General features: G+C 40.6%; 1 protein-coding gene across 8 annotated transcripts in view; it reads left to right on the forward strand.

The window, feature by feature from the left end:
• The window catches only part of LOC103368261 (ryanodine receptor 1-like), a 50,050-nt gene that overhangs the window by 13,998 nt on the left and 15,569 nt on the right, over positions 1-20,483 (forward strand). For 3 of the 8 annotated variants that reach the window (XM_008296574.1, XM_008296577.1, XM_008296578.1), the window contains exons 33-81: positions 51-213; positions 301-387; positions 517-743; positions 2,168-2,606; positions 2,683-3,264; positions 3,342-3,542; positions 4,107-4,218; positions 4,300-4,443; positions 4,656-4,929; positions 5,029-5,143; positions 5,300-5,432; positions 5,516-5,610; positions 5,689-5,824; positions 5,942-6,128; positions 6,231-6,342; positions 7,152-7,272; positions 7,473-7,642; positions 7,745-7,965; positions 8,046-8,136; positions 8,244-8,384; positions 8,469-8,632; positions 8,726-8,804; positions 9,008-9,097; positions 9,186-9,326; positions 9,411-9,488; positions 9,568-9,643; positions 9,729-9,852; positions 10,398-10,513; positions 10,641-10,708; positions 10,813-10,934; positions 11,084-11,133; positions 11,337-11,397; positions 11,497-11,623; positions 11,709-11,820; positions 11,909-11,990; positions 12,083-12,213; positions 12,309-12,629; positions 12,722-12,962; positions 13,096-13,183; positions 13,533-13,625; positions 14,163-14,177; positions 17,198-17,368; positions 17,476-17,535; positions 17,638-17,772; positions 18,196-18,308; positions 18,385-18,481; positions 18,569-18,678; positions 18,792-18,843; positions 18,944-19,018. In XM_008296574.1, coding sequence (XP_008294796.1) covers positions 51-213; positions 301-387; positions 517-743; positions 2,168-2,606; positions 2,683-3,264; positions 3,342-3,542; positions 4,107-4,218; positions 4,300-4,443; positions 4,656-4,929; positions 5,029-5,143; positions 5,300-5,432; positions 5,516-5,610; positions 5,689-5,824; positions 5,942-6,128; positions 6,231-6,342; positions 7,152-7,272; positions 7,473-7,642; positions 7,745-7,965; positions 8,046-8,136; positions 8,244-8,384; positions 8,469-8,632; positions 8,726-8,804; positions 9,008-9,097; positions 9,186-9,326; positions 9,411-9,488; positions 9,568-9,643; positions 9,729-9,852; positions 10,398-10,513; positions 10,641-10,708; positions 10,813-10,934; positions 11,084-11,133; positions 11,337-11,397; positions 11,497-11,623; positions 11,709-11,820; positions 11,909-11,990; positions 12,083-12,213; positions 12,309-12,629; positions 12,722-12,962; positions 13,096-13,183; positions 13,533-13,625; positions 14,163-14,177; positions 17,198-17,368; positions 17,476-17,535; positions 17,638-17,772; positions 18,196-18,308; positions 18,385-18,481; positions 18,569-18,678; positions 18,792-18,843; positions 18,944-19,018 — 6,943 coding nt within the window. Of the gene's footprint in view, positions 1-50; positions 214-300; positions 388-516; positions 744-2,167; positions 2,607-2,682; positions 3,265-3,341; positions 3,543-4,106; positions 4,219-4,299; positions 4,444-4,655; positions 4,930-5,028; positions 5,144-5,299; positions 5,433-5,515; positions 5,611-5,688; positions 5,825-5,941; positions 6,129-6,230; positions 6,343-7,151; positions 7,273-7,472; positions 7,643-7,744; positions 7,966-8,045; positions 8,137-8,243; positions 8,385-8,468; positions 8,633-8,725; positions 8,805-9,007; positions 9,098-9,185; positions 9,327-9,410; positions 9,489-9,567; positions 9,644-9,728; positions 9,853-10,397; positions 10,514-10,640; positions 10,709-10,812; positions 10,935-11,083; positions 11,134-11,336; positions 11,398-11,496; positions 11,624-11,708; positions 11,821-11,908; positions 11,991-12,082; positions 12,214-12,308; positions 12,630-12,721; positions 12,963-13,095; positions 13,184-13,532; positions 13,626-14,162; positions 14,178-17,197; positions 17,369-17,475; positions 17,536-17,637; positions 17,773-18,195; positions 18,309-18,384; positions 18,482-18,568; positions 18,679-18,791; positions 18,844-18,943; positions 19,037-20,483 lie in introns of all 8 variants that reach the window. The other 5 variants (XM_008296571.1, XM_008296572.1, XM_008296575.1 and 2 more) reach the window with 3 other exon arrangements.

Consider the following 20,483-nt stretch of genomic DNA (forward strand, 5'->3'; position numbering starts at 1 on the left):
TGTCCCAAAATAAATAGCATGTACAAAAATTTGGCTTCTCTCTTCTTCAGTATTAAGCGCAGTAATTGCTACATGGTTTGCGGGGGAGAGTTCAGCAGCTCCCAGCAGACCCGAGTCAGCCAGGAGGACTTTGTGATCGGCTGTCTCATTGATTTGGACACAGGACTCATGACGTTCACTGCTAACGGAAAAGAGATAAACACATTTTACCAGGTTCGTTAAGCTTCAGTCTGGTATTCATGCTGTTCTTTATTAAGTCCTGCTTATTTGCTTCAATTATGGCATGTTGTCCTCTGTCAGGTGGAGCCAAACACAAAACTGTTCCCAGCTGTCTTTGTTCAGCCTTCCAGTCAGAATATGATTCAGTTTGAACTCGGCAAGCTGAAGGTCAGTCACTCAGAATCACTGCAGTTTGCACCAATCCTCAAAACACAGACCACAATTGCAAATGATTAATTTTGTTATGCTGCTGTCCTCTCTAATGCATTGTTCGTCCTCCTTCACTTGTCTTTCTAGAACATCATGCCCATCTCAGCTGCCATGTTTCGGAGTGAACGCAAAAACGCTGTCCCCCAGTGCCCCCCTAGACTGGATGTCCAGATGTTAACCCCTGTCATCTGGAGCCGAATGCCCAACCACTTCCTGGCTCCAGAGACAGGACGTATCAGTGAGAGACTGGGCTGGATGGTGCAGTGTCAGGAGCCACTCACCATGATGGCCCTTCACATTCCAGAAGAGAACAGGTTAGAGTCGCATCACTCCACGTGTATCTTTTGTGTTATTACAAAGAGTTCAGTGTTTCCTCTAGGATTTTTTTCAGCGGTGGGGGCAGGCTCTCTGGGGAGCCGTGGCTGCGTAAACAAATGACATTTGACTGCAGATTTTACTTTTACAACCCATTTATTGAATGGCCATTTGAAAATGGCTTTTTAAAGGCTGAGTGTAAATTTAAAAAATAAAATAAAATAAAATGTAATAAAATAAACAAAAATTAAATCTATAAATAATAATTTCTTGATGGGGCTGTAGAATCAGTGGCAAAGTTTGCACCCAGGCCCAGAACAATGAATTTTTTCTGGGTTTTTTTTTGAGAAGAGCTCTGAGGCTCTGTTGCAGGGAAATTCTCCAAGAGGTGGCCACTGATGCTCAGCAGCATACATGCTGCAAGCTGATGCCCTGCAGCCTGTTTCAGAACATGACTATCAGGACATATGTTTGTATATAACCTTCACACATACATGAAAACAGAAACTAATGCGTAATCACAACTGCACAAAAATAGATTTTTTTTTTAACAGCAACTTTCTTGCTGTTTTTATTGTAGTTAATATTTTGTTGAATTTAGTTTCTTTTTTTCTTTTTTTTTTTTAAAGAAATTTTAATCTTTCCAACCACAACATCTTTTGCTGTAGCTACCTGTGTCGATGGAAGGAACCAGATCAGCCAGCCTAATGATAAACTAAATTGTATAATTCACCCCACTCTCACCCAACCGGTCGAGGCAGATGGCCGTCCCTCCCTGAGCCTAGTTCTGTCGGAGGTTTTTTTTCCCCTGTGGGGGTTTTCGGTTCCTTCCCGCTGTTGCGGACTGCTGAAGCTTATAGGGAATCCAGATGTTTTGGAATGTTGGGTGTTTCTGTCTCTGCCTTTGTGAAGCGCTATGAGATGACTGTTGTTGTAAATATGCGCTATACAAATAAAATTGAATTGAATTGAAAAATTAATCATTCACTGGCACAATGCGACCACGTGAAATTTTAACTGGCACACAATCAGTCACTCAAAAATGGTCGCATATGAGATCGTTTTGGTCACAGTCTGGAGCCCTGTAGGTACATTGCTGTGTTATTGTAACAGGATGTATAACATTAAGGGGTGAGGATTGAGGACATTGGGGTGAGATAGAGCATCATGCTCTATCACCGGACTGTGTGGAATATTTAGGCACTTTGGCAATTTTGTTACTGTATCTAATATTATTATTCTTATTTTTATTCTTCTTCTTCTTCTTATTGTTATTATTACTATTATTGCTAATGTTGTGTTGGTGTTGGTGTTGGTGTTGCTGGTGCAGCAATTTCCCTGAGGTTTCCAGCAAATGAATTTAGACGAAACACTGTGAGTTCTTGCTTTTCTTCAGCAAAATGAATCCCTTTGCTTCAACTAGGTGCATTGACATCCTGGAACTGTCTGAACGAATGGACTTGCTGAAGTTCCACTACCACACACTGAAGCTGTATGGCTCAGTGTGCGCTTTGGGAAACAACCGCGTGGCCCACGCGTTGTGCAGCCATGTGGATGAATCCCAGCTTTTCTACGCAATAGAGAACACCTACCTACCTGGACCAATGAGGAGTGGCTTCTATGACCTGCTCATCAGCATGCACCTGGAGTCTGCTAAAAGGAATCGTCTTGGAACCAACAAAGAATTCATAGTTCCAATGACAGACGACACACGTAGTATCACCCTGTACTCTGACAAATCTCATGCTTTACCTGGGGTTGGCCTCACCACCTGTCTGCGACCCAAACTCCATTTCTCCTCTATTGGATTCGTTGGAACAGATCCAGACATTTACACACTGAGTCCAGTCATTCCCTTACAGGTGAGATTGAATACATTTAGGACTTTGAAAGATCTTCTAAGTTCTCTTGTAATCTTATATTTGCTTGTATTTTCAGGTGCTAAAGACCAAGGCTCTGAACATGCTGACTGAAGCAGTACAAGATGGAGGTCAAGCCATGAGAGATCCTGTGGGAGGCAGTGTTGAGTTTCACTTTGTTCCGATCCTGAAGCTCATCAGTACCCTTCTCATAATGGGTGTGTTTGATGATGAAGATGTCACACACATCCTGAAGATGATTGAGCCCACTGTCTTTAGTGGGAAGAAACCAGAGGAGCCAGCTGAGGAGAATGCCAAGGCAAAAGAAGAGAAGGACCAAAAAGCACCCCCAAAAGTAGCAGCGGTCAAAGAAGAAGAGCAAGAAGCTGTGGGGGAAGAAGAAGAGGAATATGAAGATGATGGGTTGGGTGTGGAGGAGGAGGAGGAAGAAATGGAGGAAGAGGAGGAAGAATTGGAGGAAGCAGAATCAGTCGTGCCACATGAGGAAACTGTGGAGGGGACAGATCCAGTAAATGGAGAGAAAGGAGCTGAGGAAACAGAGAAAGAAACGAAACCTGTAGAAACAGTTGGGGAGGCTAAAGAAGAACATCTAGAACAAGGACTTTTCCAGATGAAGCTGCCAGAGTCTGTGAAATTGCAGGTATGACTGTTCTTTTTACAATGCTCTACTAGATCTACTGTATATGATTATTCATTCACTTTTCTTTTGTTCTTTAGATGTGTACTCTTCTGCAGTATTTCTGTGACTGTGAGCTACGTCACAGAGTGGAGGCCATCACTGCCTTCTCAGACAAGTTTGTCAGCCAGATTCAGTCCAACCAGAGGCAGCGCTACAATGAGCTTATGCTGGCCTTCACCATGAGTGCTGCTGAGACTGCTCGCAAGACCCGCGAATTTCGCTCCCCTCCACAGGAGCAGGTACTTCAGACAAATGCATATGAAAAGAGTGGACGTGTTTGCAAAAATAGATTACATCATTTTTAGTTTTCAATGTACTTGTTTTGAAAAATTTTGCACACATGCAAACATCATCACATTATTGTCCACTACCCACGTGGACAAAATTGTTGGTACCCCTCGATTAATAAAAGAAAAACCCACAATGGTCACAGGAACAACTTGAATCTGACAAAAGTAAGAATAAATAAAAATTCTGTGAAAATTAACCAATGAAAATCAGACATTGCTTTAGAACAGTGGTTCAACAGAGCTATTTTAAAAAATGAACTCATAAAACAAACTCATTTATTATTACTTTTGTCAGATTCAAGGTATTTCTGTGACCGTTGTGGGTTTTACTTTCATTAACTGAGGGGTACCAACAATTTTGTCCACGTGTGTATATCCTACAGAAGAAACTAATGCTGTGCTTGCATGAGTGAAGTTACCTTTTTGGTTTTGGACAGAATATCCTACTCAAAGAACAAATATCGCTTTGTCTAGTAAAGTTACTCATCTGTTCGGTACCTCCTCCTTGTGTAGGTTAACATGCTCATGAACTTCAAGAACTGTGCTGAGGATGAAGAGTGTCCTGTTCCTGATGAAGTCCGTGAATCTCTGATGGCCTTCCACAATGCTCTGCTGGCACACTGTGGTCAGTTTTCATCTACTCTAGCTCGTGTAGTTGACACTGTAAATATAAGTGACAATGTCATATTTTAAACATCACTCTCAGGTGTTCATATTGAAGAAGAAGAACAAGAGGAAGAAGTGGATAACTCTGTCCGTGGACGACTGTTGCGTTTGTTGGAAAAGGTTAAAAAATTCCGTGAGAAGAAGGTAGAGGTGGAGGTAGAGCCCCAGGAAGATAAAAAACCAAGTGAGCAAAAACTTTAGTTGTCTGTCCTTTGACAGTGCAGTGATGTGTTATCCCCATTTTACTGAAGCAAAAAGAAAATCCTTGAGCAACTTTCTTTCCAGTAATTTTAGCATAGATACTTGAGTGTTGCTGTCCCAAATCAGAACTAACCATAATCACTTTAATACAGTGTCCCTTGTATTCATGCTTAATCCTTTGTCCTTTTCTACCAGGCACACTGCAGGAGCTTATTTCTCATACTACCATCCACTGGGCCCAGGAGTCATTTATCCAGAACCCTGAGCTAGTGCGTATGATGTTCAGCCTCCTTCACAGGCAGTATGATGGGCTGGGTGAGCTCATGCGTGCCCTTCCCAAGGCCTACACCATCAATGCAGTGTCAATCCAGGACACCATGGACCTCCTGGAGTGCTTAGGCCAGATCCGCTCACTGCTTATTGTCCAGATGGGTCCAGAAGAGGAGAGGCTTATGATTCAAAGCATTGGGTGGATATAAATTTTGGATCATTCTCAATATTTTTCTTTGATTTCCTTGATAACTGCATGTGACAAACACTGAACTCTATGTATGTATGTCTTCCTCAGGAACATCATGAGTAACAAAGTTTTCTATCAGCACCCCAACTTGATGCGAGCTCTGGGCATGCATGAAACCGTCATGGAAGTCATGGTTAATGTACTGGGTGGTGGAGACTCAAAGGTGCATATTTTCATCCATTCAACTATATGCTCAATTTACAGATAGCCTTTGTTTTTTTTTGCTGTTTCTTGTACTACAGAATAGACAACGGTAGACAGTAAGACACATCTTATCTGTGACCTAATTTTACATTTGTAACACGCTTTCTTCCAACAGGAGATCAGATTCCCTCGAGTGGTGACAAACTGCTGCCGTTTTCTGTGCTACTTCTGTCGTATCAGTCGCCAAAATCAACGTTCCATGTTTGACCACCTCAGCTACCTTCTCCAGAACAGTGGCATTGGCCTTGGTGATTGTCTTTGTTTAGTCCTACCATTATTTTTTTATATTTTTTACTTGTTATGTCAACTGTATTTGCGTGTTTTTCTTTAGGAATGCGAGGCTCAACCCCCTTGGATGTGGCTGCAGCTTCTTGTATTGACAATAACGAGCTGGCATTGGCTCTTCAAGAGCAGGATCTAGAAATGGTAAAACACTAAATACAATACACAAATCAAACATTAAACACATTTACTTGTCACTTAAGTACAGTGATATGTTTCTAGGTGGTGAAGTATTTAGCTGGATGTGGACTTCAGAGCTGTCCAATGCTACTGGCTAAAGGCTACCCTGACATCGGATGGAATCCTTGTGGTGGAGAGAAATACCTTGACTTTCTTCGTTTTGCTGTATTTGTCAATGGTCAGATTTTTTAATTTGATACATATTGCAATATTTCAATATAATGCTCGCATTTGTAATGTTTTTTTTCTTTATTAGTAACAGTTAATAAGCTTTTTTCCCCTCTGTCTCCTATAGGAGAAAGCGTAGAGGAGAATGCCAATGTGGTGGTACGTCTCCTCATTCGTAGACCTGAGTGCTTTGGTCCAGCCCTGAGAGGGGAGGGTGGTAATGGTCTGCTGGCTGCCATAGAGGAGGCCATCAAAATATCAGAAGACCCTGCAAGGGATGGTCCTAGTGTGAAGAAAGACAGACGTTTTCCCATGTAAGAGCTCTTGGCTTTGTTTCAAAGGTCTTCTCATAGATTGTATCGTCTGCTGTAGTGTTGCTGTTGCAGAAAGATTTAAAGACGGCTTTTTTCTGGTAGGTTTGGAGGAGAGGAGCAGCATGAGGAGAACAAGGTGCACCTGGGAAATGCCATCATGTCCTTCTACTCTGCTCTTATTGACTTGCTGGGACGCTGTGCTCCAGAGATGCATGTAAGTTGTTTAGTAGCTACCATACTGGACTTTTCGGGTTAGGGTTAGGGTTTTGGTTGTATAGAAGTCAGAGCTATTAGTCACACAATTCTTTCTGCTAGTCTGAGGGCTTCAGAAATTGTCAGCTTCATGTCTGAATAACCACTCTTCTCACTTTTATGTAAAAGTCACAGCAATTATTTTACTAGGTAAAGTTTACTAGTAACATTTCTGTATGATTTCCAACACAGCCCAAGTCTGAATTGCAAGCAGTCACTTTAGCGAACAGGCCCATCATAAGCACATACTTATGAGCTGTGTAAAGCTGCTTAGGGAAGATTTCTTCCACATTTCAGCATCAATATTTCCTCATAAACATCACGGAGTGCAAAAAAGAACATGAACATCACGGAGTGCAAAAAAGACACAGATAGACAGACACAGAAAAACAAAGCTTTACCAAAATAAAGATAGAGTCTGTAATATGTAGGATTATTGAGATTCATCAAAAATGAATGTAATCTGGGATCTGATGAAACGTTAACAGGCACTCAAGTTTTTTTTTTTTTGTCGCTTCCAGTTGTTTGGAGAAGTTATGTTAAGTTGTGAGTTTGTTAAATATTTGCAGCATTAAACAGCAGCAGGATTCATATGAGTGTCTTTTAAGTGAGAGTTGCTCTCTCTGTCCCTGCTGTGGGAATACCTGAATGAAGCCATGGGGAGCATTATTGTAAAAGTGACCTGTGTCTGAATGACAGAATGCTGTCACTGACTGATGAAGTTATGAATGTTACATATCCTATATCTGAAAAGGACTTTTGTCTCTGCAGTTGATCCAGGCTGGTAAGGGTGAGGCTCTGAGGATCAGGGCCATTCTGAGGTCTCTGGTTCCTCTTGAGGATCTGGTCGGGGTCATCAGTCTTCCTGTTCAGATTCCTTCTTTTGGGAAAGGTAAACACGTGGTAGATCGTATTGAATTTTTCAGTTGACTTTAATCCATGTTTAATAATTATTTGATGATGTTTGTATCGTGACTAGTGCTCATTCACATTTTAACTACATGTATAGTAGTCAACTGCTGAAGGATGCAATTGATGATTTTTAATGTCAATGTTCAAATATCAAAAATCTTTTTCTTTTGTTGTGCTTAGACAACAGCATTATAGAGCCAAAGATGTCAGCTAGTTTTGTGCCAGATCACAAGGCTCCCATGGTGCTGTTCCTCGACAGAGTTTATGGTATTGACAACCAGGATTTCCTGCTCCATGTGCTGGAGGTGGGCTTTTTGCCTGACATGAGGGCTGCTGCATCCTTGGACACGGTGAACCTCAATCAGTTTACACAGTTTGTACATGGCATTTGGGGGAGAAGCAAAAAAGCATATGGTTAGACTTGATTAACCGCTACAATTTCTTGCCAACAGGTTGCTTTTAGCACCACAGAGATGGCACTTGCTTTGAACCGCTACTTGTGTTCTGCTGTGTTGCCACTCATCACCAAGTGCGCCCCACTCTTTGCTGGCAGCGACCACCGAGCCATAATGATCGACTCCATGTTGCACACAATCTACCGGCTGTCTCGTGGACGAGCCTTCACAAAGGCCCAAAGAGACATTATTGAAGAGTGCCTCATGGCTTTGTGCAAGTAAGTTCAACATCTTAGCAAGCTTTTTGTTCATTTAATGTTGCTGCATTCATAGTTAACTTCGTTTACCTTTCTTTCAGGCATCTGCGTCCATCCATGCTTCAGCACCTGCTAAGACGGCTGGTGTTTGATGTGCCCATTCTCAATGAGTATGCCAAAATGCCACTGAAGGTAAGAGTCACTTCGAAATTTTGAATACTATTAAAGGCAAAATTTCCCTTTGATAGATTTCCGTTGTTCTCTTGATATTCAATTTTACATTATTGTGTATCCTGCAGCTTTTGACTAATCACTATGAGCGTTGTTGGAAGTATTATTGCCTCCCTAATGGTTGGGCTAACTTTGGAGTTGCATCAGAAGAGGAGCTGCATCTGACCCGCAAACTGTTTTGGGGGATCTTTGAATCACTAGCACACAAGGTGAACCACCTGTAATCTGATTTTACTGTCAGTTTATTATATCATGTATGGACATATTGGAATGTTTTATTATTGTGATTCCAGAAATTTGATGCTGAAATTTTCAAAATTTCAATGCCATGCATCTGCGCTATTGCTGGAGCCATTCCTCCCGACTATGTGGATGCCAGCTACTCCTCCAAAACAGAGAAAAAAGCATCAGTAGATGCAGAGGGAAACTTTGATCCTAAACCAGTAGAGACCACAAAGTGAGAGGACTTTTGTCATTAAGCCTTTCAAAAATTAGGTATCTCTCTGTTCAATATTTAATAAATGTACTCTCATTCTTCTTCCAACCATAGCACTATCATTCCCGAGAGACTGGATCCCTTCATCAACAGATATGCTGAATATACACATGATAAATGGGCCTTTGAAAAGGTAGAAATTTTTGTTTCAGTAACTGTAACTCTAACCCTCACCCCAGACAGTTTAATAATAACCTTCAGCTAACTCAGGATGTTCAGTATTGTGGGTTAGTTTGATACAGCTTTGCATTATGTGCTGAAAATCATAGGATTTTTCATCCTTTACTTACTCTAATGAAAGCTTGAATACATATTGTATAAACATCTATGTTTCAGATTCAGAATAACTGGTCATACGGTGAGGTGCTGGATGAAAATGCTAAAACCCATCCCATGCTCAGACCATACAAAACCTTTTCAGAGAAGGTAGGTTCTCCGACATACCATGCATTGAATATTGCTGTACTTCTACATCATATGTCTCTCCTTCTGATCACACTAACTTGTCTTCAAGGACAAAGAGATCTACCGTTGGCCAATCAAAGAGTCAATCAAAGCCATGCTTGCATGGGAATGGAACCTAGACAAAGCTAGAGAGGAAGAAGAGTCAGAGAAGAAGAAGGCTGCATCACGAAAAATCTCGCAGACTGCTCAGGTAGAGAGTTGGATGACTAATATAATACTTAGCAATGTTACCACAGCAGTGTTTTTTATGTATATTGTGATCTTTCTGTTCCAGGCAACTTATGACCCAAGCCATGGCTACAGTCCTCAGCCCATCGATATCTCACACATGGCTCTTTCAAGAGATCTGCAGGTCTGACAGTGAAATTCTGCACCTTCTGTGCTATAATCTAAGCATCTGATTAATATTCATAATCCACATCTGTTCATAGTCAATGGCAGAGCAACTGGCAGAAAATTACCACAACACCTGGGGACGAAAGAAAAAGTTGGAGCTGCAATCCAAAGGTAAGATATTATTTTAGAAGAAGATATATTTTTAAAAAAATGAGGGAGTTGGCTTTTCCTAATAGCTGTGTTTTTGTTTGTGCAGGTGGTGGAACACATCCTCTGTTGGTACCCTATGATACTCTGACAGCAAAAGAAAAGGCACGCGATAGAGAGAAGGCTTATGAGCTGCTCAAGTTCCTGCAGCTTAATGGATATGCTGTCACGAGGTAATAATGAAGAAGCGTTTATATAGAAGATTTGGCAGGGAACTGAATTTGTTAAATACAGAGATTTAATTTATTTAGGTTGCATATTTTCAGTTTAATATTTTAATTGTGTGGCCCTAGCAGATATCCTCACATCACCTGCCTGTTCAGATGACACAAACAGGATTAGAGCACAGCAGGTTTCGTCTATACTTATCAAGCTGAAAGCAATCAAACTAAGCTGATGTAACACAGACTGACAGGTTGAATATACCGCACTGTACCAAGCAGTGTTTTAAAAAAAATTGTATAATAAAAATAGTGTATAAAGTGATTAATTTGCGAAAATACTTTTAGATAAACAAATAAAAACAGGAACAGCAGGCAATGTATTTTAGTTTTATGTAATACAGTTTATGGTCATAGAGTCATTGACTGTAAGTCAAACAACATGAAACTGGTGTTACAGTTTCTTCCATGATCATCATAGGGGGAAATCTTCCAGTAAAATGCAATTAAGTCAAGTATAAAGCATAAAGATTTGACCTCTTTTACCTTGACTTTAGGGGCCTGAAAGATATGGAGTCTGACATTTCATCCATCGAGAAGAGATTTGCTTACGGCTTCCTGCAGAAGCTGCTGAAATGGATGGAAATTGCTCAGGAGTTCATCGCTCATCTTGGTACTGAGGAGCAACAATGAAAAACAAATATTGTCACATCCAATAGATCTGTGTTGTTGTGACTTAAGGTAGATCTTTTGCTGGTGATGTTATTATGGAGCGACATATTTTGCAATGTGTTTTACAGAGGCTGTGGTTAGCAGTGGGCGAGTGGAAAAGTCTCCTCATGAGCAGGAAATCAAATTCTTTGCCAAGGTGAGACTACTGTGTAAAGCTGGAGTGGTAACAGTTTTTGACAAACCAACGTGTCCCCCACTGCTTTACTATGTGTAGAAACCGCCTGAAACTCTCTCTCGTAGATCTTGATGCCTCTCATCAACCAGTATTTCAAAAATCACTGCCTCTACTTTTTATCGACACCTGCGAAAGTTCTGGGTAGTGGCGGACATTCTTCCAATAAGGAAAAGGAGATGATTGCAAGGTGAACTCTCTCTCTCTAATGTAGATATAACACACAGAGATGTCTGTTTTGTATTCTTTTCAAATAACATTTTACTACTTTTATCTGCTTTTCTTTTTTTCTTGCATTTTCCTTTCCTTTCCTTTCTTTTCCTTTCCTTCTCATCATAGTATCTTCTGTAAAATGTCTGCTTTGGTGAGGCACAGAGTTTCTCTCTTTGGTAAGATATCAGTGTCTGAACAACAATCTTTCTAAATCTTTTCACTCTTTTCTGTGTTTCTCATACAACACTGGGTTCTGTTGGTCTTAATGCATTTTTCAGTCATCCAAGTTAAAACGGTAATTGCTCTTGTTTACATGCATATACAGTATGTAGCTTCTTTGAGCAACCTCATAACAGCACAACTGTGTTTGTCTGTGCAGGAACGGATGCTCCAGCAATTGTTAACTGTCTTCACATTCTGGCACGATCATTGGATGCAAGGTTTAATTTTTGTTCATAGCTACATGAAGATTAATGTGTTTTGTTTTTTGTTTCCTTTCTGTTTTTTTGTATTGTAACCTTTCTTATTTGCTCTATTAGGACGGTAATGAAGTCAGGGCCTGAGATTGTAAAAGCAGGGCTGCGGTCATTCTTTGAGAGTGCTGCTGATGATATAGAAAAGATGGTAGAGAATCTTAAACTGGGCAAAGTATCCAAAGGCAATCAGGTAATATTTAATGCTGCAAATGCTCAAATATTGAACCTCTAATATGCAATCCAAATTCATAATCTTTTGCTTATCTCCTTTAAAGCAAGTGAAAGGCGTGTCGCAGAACATAAACTACACAACCATTGCCCTGCTCCCAGTCCTCACCTCCCTTTTTGATCACATCGCCCAGCACCAATTTGGAGACGATGTCATGTGTGAGTGCTTACTTATGATGCATATTTATGGTGTTTATTGATCAAATGACCTGACAGTGCTGTATCTGTCTCTGTTGCATGCATACAGTGGATGATCTACAGATGTCATGTTATCGCATCATGTGTAGCATCTACTCCCTGGGTACTGTCAAAAATCCACATGTTGAGAGGTAACACTACACTTGCATATGCTGGAACCTGTAAAATAATATAGGACAAGACACTTAAGAGCATTTGTTGCTCTTGTCCTTTACATTTACAGGCAGAGACCAGCTCTGGGAGAGTGTTTGGCTCACCTTGCAGCAGCTATGCCAGTGGCCTACTTAGAGCCCCTTCTAAATGAATTCAATGCTTTCTCTGTCTACACCACAAAGACACCCAGGGAGAGAGCCAGTGAGTGCAATATCCCTTCCTCAAATTGGTTTTCTGTCCAGTAAAGTCTTGTTACTGAATTTTCTTTCTCTACCTCCCTTGTATCACTTGTCAAGTCTTGGGCCTTCCCAATGAGGTCCAGGAACTGTGTCCAGACATTCCAGAGCTGGATGCTCTGCTAAAGGAGATTGGAGACTTGGCAGAGTCAGGGGCTCGATACACTGAGATGCCTCATGTGATTGAAATCACTTTGCCCATGCTGTGCAACTATCTGCCTCGCTGGTGGGAGAGAGGGTTTGAGAACTTTCCTGAGATGGAAGGCCGACTCTGCACTGAGGTCACGTCAGAACACCTCAATCAGCTGCTAGGCAGCATCATGAAAATTGTAGTCAACAACTTGGGTATTGATGAGGCCTCCTGGATGAAGAGGTTGGCTGGTGAGCACTGTTTTAAACTCAATTAATGTGTCACCTTCTTCACCCAAGAGAGGTTTTGTAAAAATGATGACACCATTTTTTTCCTCTATCAGTGTTTTCACAGCCTATCGTCAGCAGGGCAAAGCCAGAAATGCTCAAGTCCCACTTCATCCCAACGATGGAGAAGCTCAAGAAACGCACTTCAAAGGTGGTGGCTGAGGAGGACCATCTGCGAATGGAGGGGAAATCAGAGGGGGATGAGGAGGATGGCACGATACGTGATGAGTTTGCTGTTCTCTGCAGAGATTTGTATGCCCTCTACCCTCTACTAATTCGCTATGTGGACAACAACAGGTACAATAAAGCTACAAATACTATCATGTTAAATGCTTTGAACCACAAATCCTTCCTTCTACTAAGTTATGTTTTTATATAATATTTATTAGCAAAAGTTAAAGTAACCTTAAAGTAATTTTTTCTGCTACAGGGCAAGGTGGTTGACCTGTCCTGATCCAGATGCAGAAGAGCTCTTCCGTATGGTTGGAGAGGTCTTTATTTTCTGGTCCAAATCTCATGTGAGTAGTGAAATCGTCAAATCATCTTTTATTTGTATAGCCCTTTTATGCACTACAACAATGCAAAGTGCTTTACAGCATTTAAAAACATTACATCATTTAAAAACATTACAAAATTTAAAAGTATTATAAAAGAAAACCCGTCCCTCCCACCCTCCATGCATACACATACACATATGGCAAATGCAGTCACACACACACACACACACACACACACACGCTCACCACTAGACTAAACGAAGCATTGCAGGGCGCTGAGAATTGTGGGAGTTTGTTCATCTGTAAATGAAGGCATTTGTCGAGGGCTACATCCTTTGCTTCATGTTTTTCATTTCTTTCTATTTTGTAGAACTTCAAGCGAGAGGAGCAGAACTTTGTGGTGATGAATGAGATCAATAACATGTCATTCCTCACTGCTGACAGCAAGAGCAAAATGAGCAAGGTAAGTCAGTGAAGGGCAGAGCCAGTGCTGCAGCCATGCTGGTGTTGTGTCACATCTGAAATCAGGCACTTTTAGGACTCTTGCAGGCATTTTTTTAAACACCTGTATGCATCCCTTTCTTTGTGTCCTTGTTTTTTGGTATGGTTTAAAAGATTTAATTATATTTCAACCATTTTTAGCCACTTATACATTCCCATATAAAAATCTGTCTTATCCTTTGGATAACAGCTTTAGGAAATGATAAAAATATGTGATTATAATCCATAGTCGCCATTTTCACCTGGTACAACATTATATATATGTTTTTTTTTTTTTTTTTCAGTGCCTAGGCGTCTAGTTGTTTCAGATTTTGTGTATTTTCTCTTTTTTTTGTAATATTCCTGTTTATTGGGCCTGGTTAAACGTAGTGAAGCCTGCTGTAGGTTTTTGAGGTTTGATGTTCATTCGCATTTTTGAAAAGGATAGCAGTTCTGTTAACAATATTCTCTCTTTGGCTGTCCATTGTCCTCTTCTTTTGGGTTGCGGCTGGGTTTCCAGGGCGGGGACACAGAGGTTAGACTTTGTTTCTGCACGACCGCTGTGCTGACCGCATGGCACCTCACTTTGGGGGAGCTTTTCATCAACCTCTCCAGCACACTGGCACATCTGATCCACAAACACACCCATCCACTCAGACTGTCAGAAATCCACACAAAGACTTGTACACTTTATTCAGAGACACATGACCTGAGATCATTATTTCATTGGCAATGAGAAAATGCTTAGTCCTAAACACTTTGCAGTCTGTTCTAAATTAAACAAACCCAACAGTGAATTGTTATGATAGTTATTAACCTTAATAAATATGAAAATCATATCCAGACGTATCTTCAAAGGAACAGCAGATTGTTTTCACAGTTTGAATCTACTTACACTGTCAGTTTTTTTTCATACTCACTTTAAGTATCTGCACTTGGGCACTGACACAGTGTTAGACATCCATGCCTTACACAAAAATATTGATTTATGTCTACATTGACTTTACCAAGTGCAAAATAATACATAAAAAAACTGTAATAAATACTCACAAGGCAAAGGTACTCACATTATTCTCACTGAGGATCACCGGACAATTGGGCAGACCCCGTCTGCGGGCCATCCCCAGTCCTGCCAGTGTGTGAGGGGGGGAGTCTGGAGGCGCTTGATGAAAGTACTCAGCTGTAGAGTTGGGCTCATGGCACTGTGCTTTACACGAAGCCCAGCGTGGCAGTGAGTGCACAGTGCCATCATCCTGTCACTGAGTTTGCTCTTTTTTGATCATAGTTGAGTTGGAGTCTTCTAGTATGCCTTTTGTTTCTTTTCATAGAAAGATGGTTGACCTGTAGGTTTCTGTAATGTAGCTTTTTGCCACTAGGGGATGATGTTAGTCTTCTCTGTGCTCTTTCTTCTCTCCTCCCTTAAAATGCCATGGTAGTTCATGGTTTAGTTTCCTTTACACTCCCTAGTATTCACACTAACACATGGCTTGATGCTTAATTTCACTGAAGCAGATTTCCTGAAACATTTGTTAGGTTCTGAAATGCTCAAAATGACCATGAACCTAACCAATACATTAATTCACACTTATTATCTAAAATATTTCCCAAAATGCTTTGCACCCTGTTTCCTCTAAACTACTCTTCCATAACATACACACATCTGGCACTGATAGTATTTACTATCTGACTGCACAGAGCGCATAGGGCTGCTGGGACTTACTGAAGTGTACATGTCTGACCATGACACCCCAACAAACTAAAAGAAAAGACTGCCGCTAGTGTTTCTATTTAAGCTGTATGAGTCTGATGTTTTCTGGTTTCAGGCAATTATTGACATACCTTGTCTTTATTAAATCTGTTTCAACTTTTGCAGTTATCTCCTTTTTTGGTGGCCTTAGAATTGCTCTTAAAAGCACAGTGAAGACTAGTTCAGTTGTTTAAGAAGATCAATGGCCATAATCTGAATGATCTTGACCATCTTGTGCCACTAAGAAGGCTGAGGTGAACTTATCCACTGCTTCCTCTGTATAAGGAATTTCAGTTACTTTCATCAGATGCAGGATCAGTATGCTTCAGAGGGTAAAACCAGCAGATGCTTGAGGTCTGTTGTTCTATCCACCTCCAGCTTTTTAAACATATATTTTGTCAATATATTTGAGGATATCTAGTAACTGACAGATACTGATTGCACACCAAAATTGCCCACTGGGGATAGTAGACATTTACTCTAAAGTCTAGCTCTTATTTTCACATGGCAAGTTAAGGGTTTGAGCCACTGCAAACAGCACCATTAAAAACAGACTTTGTTAAGGTCAGAGAACCAAAGAAGGTCCTTCTCGTGCTTCCTAAAAAAGCATTATCTGTAATGTCAGAGTGGTAATGTGTCGTATCAATATCACTTTTGAATACAGTCGCCAAGAGCTCAAGTTAGATTTTACTTCTTTGTACAGTAACTTTGCACTATACACTTTTCTATGACGTAGCTTCTACCCTCTGGTCCTATTATCGACACGTTTATGGCTCAAATAGAAAAACCCTGTGAACTATTCATAGAGCATGCATTTAATAGACTAAATATTCATATTACAAAATGCATTTTTAGACTGTATGCCCTCACATTCATTTGCACATTATGGAGGACTCCAGAAAGAGCAGATAACAGAAGGACTGAACCCTCACAGAAACAGAACAGGAGTTCAGGAGGCGAGTACAGGGACATCTCCCATAGACAGTTTGTTTGACTGTAGGTGTGTGATTTTAACAGTCTGCTGCTAACAAGTCTAACTCTAATGTCAAGATTTTTGTTCTTTAACTTCATCTAATATTTTAATCTCTCACCAAGAGATGCAGTTGTTATGAACTTTAATTCACAATCAAGTTTGTTTGTTTTAGTTAGCTATCCTGTTCGCTGAATGCTGAACAGGTTCTCACTTGATTGAAATATTTTCTGCTGCATGTTGTAAATGCAATTTCACAGATTTACTTTCTTATAAGACCCATTCCTTGCAGCCTCCCTTTCCCAAAGGCAGCTATATCCCCACTTTGCCCTCACATTTCACTATTCCCTCTACTTACCAGTCTGAGCTCAGAGAAACAGTGATTTTATATCTGGTTAAAAACTGGAAACAGACTTTAAAACATGGGCACCTATATTTTTACTACACATTGCCGACAGTAAGATGTTCAATGAAATTCCTCTGTGAATGTAGCTGGGTATTTCTACGAGGAAAGATCTACTGTTGTATTGTGTAATAAACCGCTTGCAGCACTGTACAGTGCACTACGGTTGAATGATGTTCAGTACTAAAGTAATAAAACATTCCCATCATGAATTTAAATGAATGCTGATTCTGTTGATAAACTCATGTTTATATTCAGATTTATTTTTGTTTTGTTTTGTAGTTTATATGTTAAATTATCTTGTTTTGCTAGTCTCAGTCCTGCATAATAGGAAAAAAATATTATTACTAATCAGGCCTTATATCCATGTTGTTGCATCTTTGGCGTTTTAAGGGAAACTTTGAATGCTTTTTGGTTTATTGTCCCTTTTCACAGGGTGGCGGCTCAGACACCGAACGTACTAAAAAGAAGAAACGGGGCGATCGGTACTCTGTCCAGACTTCTCTTATTGTGGCAGCCTTGAAAAAGATGCTCCCTATAGGCCTCAACATGTGCTCTCCTGCCGATCAGGAGCTTATCAACTTGGCCAAGATCCGATATTCTTTGGTAGTGTTTTTGCTCCCTTTAAATTTGATTCTGTAGTATGATCAGTTTCATGGGGAATACTGTAATACGGAGGGGGACAATTGTTGCTAAAACATTTTACTTTACAGAGAGACACTGACGAAGAAGTGAGAGAGTTCCTGCAGAACAACCTACATCTTCAGGGCAAGGTATTACTCCTGACTGTCTGTACAACAGTGTTGCAGGACTCGGACTTGTGATGATGGACACATGTCAGAAAACTACATCACTGTATCACTGTGTTGCGAAAGGTGGACAACCCATCCATGCGCTGGCAGATGGCCCTGTACAAGGAGATGGCAGGGAAGGCTGAAGATGCTGATGCTCCAGTAAAAGTTGTCAAGAGAGTGCAGGAGGTGTCTGCCGTCCTCTACCACCTTGAAGTGGTGAGCTGAGCACTGGTGGTAATCCTCGGAGTATGAGAAATACACACTGACTGCTGTGTGTATGTTTAAACAATGAGCAGTATGGTCAGTATTTTTGTGAGTTTGATAGAAAGAGATTATGTTGCATAGATGAAAGAAAAGGAGAAACAAATTATAGTATGCTGCTGTACAAGCAATACAGCAATATGTCTCAACTAATTAGTACACAATACGAAAAGGAAAATGACCAAGAATGAGCTTAAAACAATAAATATATGATGGTCAAGCGAATGCATGAGTCTTCCAGACTTCAGGTATTACTAATCTGCATTTGGTCTAAGTTTTTTGAAAATTGAAACAACGGAAAAGAGTGGAGGGAGACAGCAGACTAAGCTACCATTGGAACATTTTGGCTACTTTGTGAATATCGCTGTCCTCTGATAGACGGAGCATCCGTTCAAATCTAAGAAGATGGTGTGGCACAAATTGTTGTCCAAGCAGAGACGCAGGGCTGTGGTGGCTTGCTTTAGGATGACACCATTATACAACATTCCAAGGTGAGAAAGCTACATCCGGTCTTGCATTTGCACAAAGTAGCTAAAAATCCTAACATAAATAATTTTTCGTTTGCAGGCACAGAGCTTCAAACATGTTCCTTGAGGGATACAAGCGCAACTGGCTTCACACTGAGGGTTACTCATTTGAAGACAGGATGATTGATGACTTATCCGTGAGTGTCATCTGACATGTGTTTCAACTGGAACTGTTTTTTTTTTCCTATGCTATTACTCACCCTTCCTCTTTCTCTACATCCTAGAAAGCAATGGAGCAAGAAGAAGGAGATGAAGAAGAGGAGAAGGAAACAAAACCGGATCCCCTCCACCAGCTTATTCTGCATTTCAGTCGTACCGCTCTCACAGAAAAGAGGTTAGATCAATCCTCTGTAAGACCAGAACACCGAAATCCAGGAATGTGGTGTTGTACCTCCGTCGTCATATTATTCATACTTTAACAGATGTCTTCTCTTCTTCCAATTTCAGTAAACTTGATACAGATCATCTTTATATGGCATATGCAGATATTATGGCAAAGGTGAGGCATCACTTAGGATTTCAGCTATGAGTTGAGGTTTGATATATGCATCATGTACTTTGAAACACTCATATTTTTTTTCCTTTGCCTCTCTGTTTAGAGTTGTCATATTGGTGAGGAAGAAGAAGGTGGAGAGGAAATGTTGGAAAATGCTGAGGATGAGATGTCCTTTGAGGTGCGACAGTCAGAACTGGTAATGGGCGGCCAGGGGCTGGGGACCAGGAACACAGTGGAGCGGTAGCTCTCAACGCATTGAGTGACGTCATCATTGGAACATTACTTCACAACCACATCTCTCTCTCTCTCTCTCTCTCTCTGTCCTTGTTTTGTCTCGTTATCTCTTTCTGTCCCATCTCTGCTCTTGTCTCTCCTGTTTGTATGTTGTGCTTCATTCATTGTGAGTTTCTTGATTGAGAAACTCAAAACTCCAATCCAGATCTTTTTCTTTTATGATCTCAATCACTACATGCTCCCTACATCCTACTATAAGAAAAGGTTCTAGTGCTTCAGTTTTAAACAACACTGAAAGTGTCTCAGTGCAGCGTTTAGTTTCAAAATACCTTTTAGTCCTGTTTACACTTTGTTTTGCCTGAGATCTGGATTGGGTGTAACTAGATTAAATGTAAAATTAACATCAACAATAATAATCTAAATAATAATCATGACACTAATAATAATCTATGTTTTTTAAATCAATTGTCAACTTAGCTTGATGGACAATGAAAGTCACTTTAGAATAAGTCAACCAGTGTGTAAGAGAGACGTTCCTGATGCTTGATAAAGGCCACCATAGTGTCCTTTCCTCTAGTTTAACTCAGCTCTCAGTATTAGAGTGGCCTGGCAGGGCTTTTTATATTTTATGGTTTACTTTGATGGGCAACACCAGCTGCCTCTTTGCAGGCCTTAACTACATTCCTTGTGTCCACTTTATGAGTCTCAGACACTACATTCATTGATACACCCAGTGCTGACTTTACTGTTGGAAGCGACTGGGACTGATTTGCATAACCACTTTGTTTGTTTGACCATAAACAATTTTTTGTGCTTCGTCAACATGTATCATCGCTTTAAACTACTAAAAAGAAAAAAAAATATAAATTCAAAAATGCCTCAAAAACATGTGTGAGGGCTTATATCAAACTGGGGAGTTAGACATTTTAAAAGACAAAAGGTCTGGAAATTAGAACCATTCAAAGATATGTTGAGAATGTGATTTTACATTGACTAGTAATGTCCTTCCTCCCAGTTTATATAGCTGTCCCTTTTTGTCCTTCTCTCTGTCTCTTTCCCCATCATTCCATGTAACTCTTCTCACCTTCATAACACCAGGCTTCATTAACTGAATGTTACTGATCAATGTTCCCTTCCCTCACTCACATAGCATACTGACAGACTACAGTGAAAGCCAGTGTAGAACATTACAACTATACATTCATACACATAGTCGTACTTTCAAAAGTCAATTCACATACATCATACAGTGCATCATTTACGATCAGGTATTGGGGAATAATTTAGTCAGGGACAGCAGTTTAAGCTTGAGGTCCATTCGCACGACACATAGTGGGTAGAGCTCCGTCAGGCTTATGTGGGTGGGCGGGAGGGTGGTTGGGAGGGAGGGAGGCAGGGGAGGGGGGTGG

The sequence above is a fragment of the Stegastes partitus genome, unplaced genomic scaffold (assembly GCF_000690725.1).
Source record: "Stegastes partitus isolate 25-593 unplaced genomic scaffold, Stegastes_partitus-1.0.2 Scaffold1136, whole genome shotgun sequence".
NCBI classification, from domain to species: Eukaryota; Metazoa; Chordata; class Actinopteri; family Pomacentridae; genus Stegastes; species Stegastes partitus.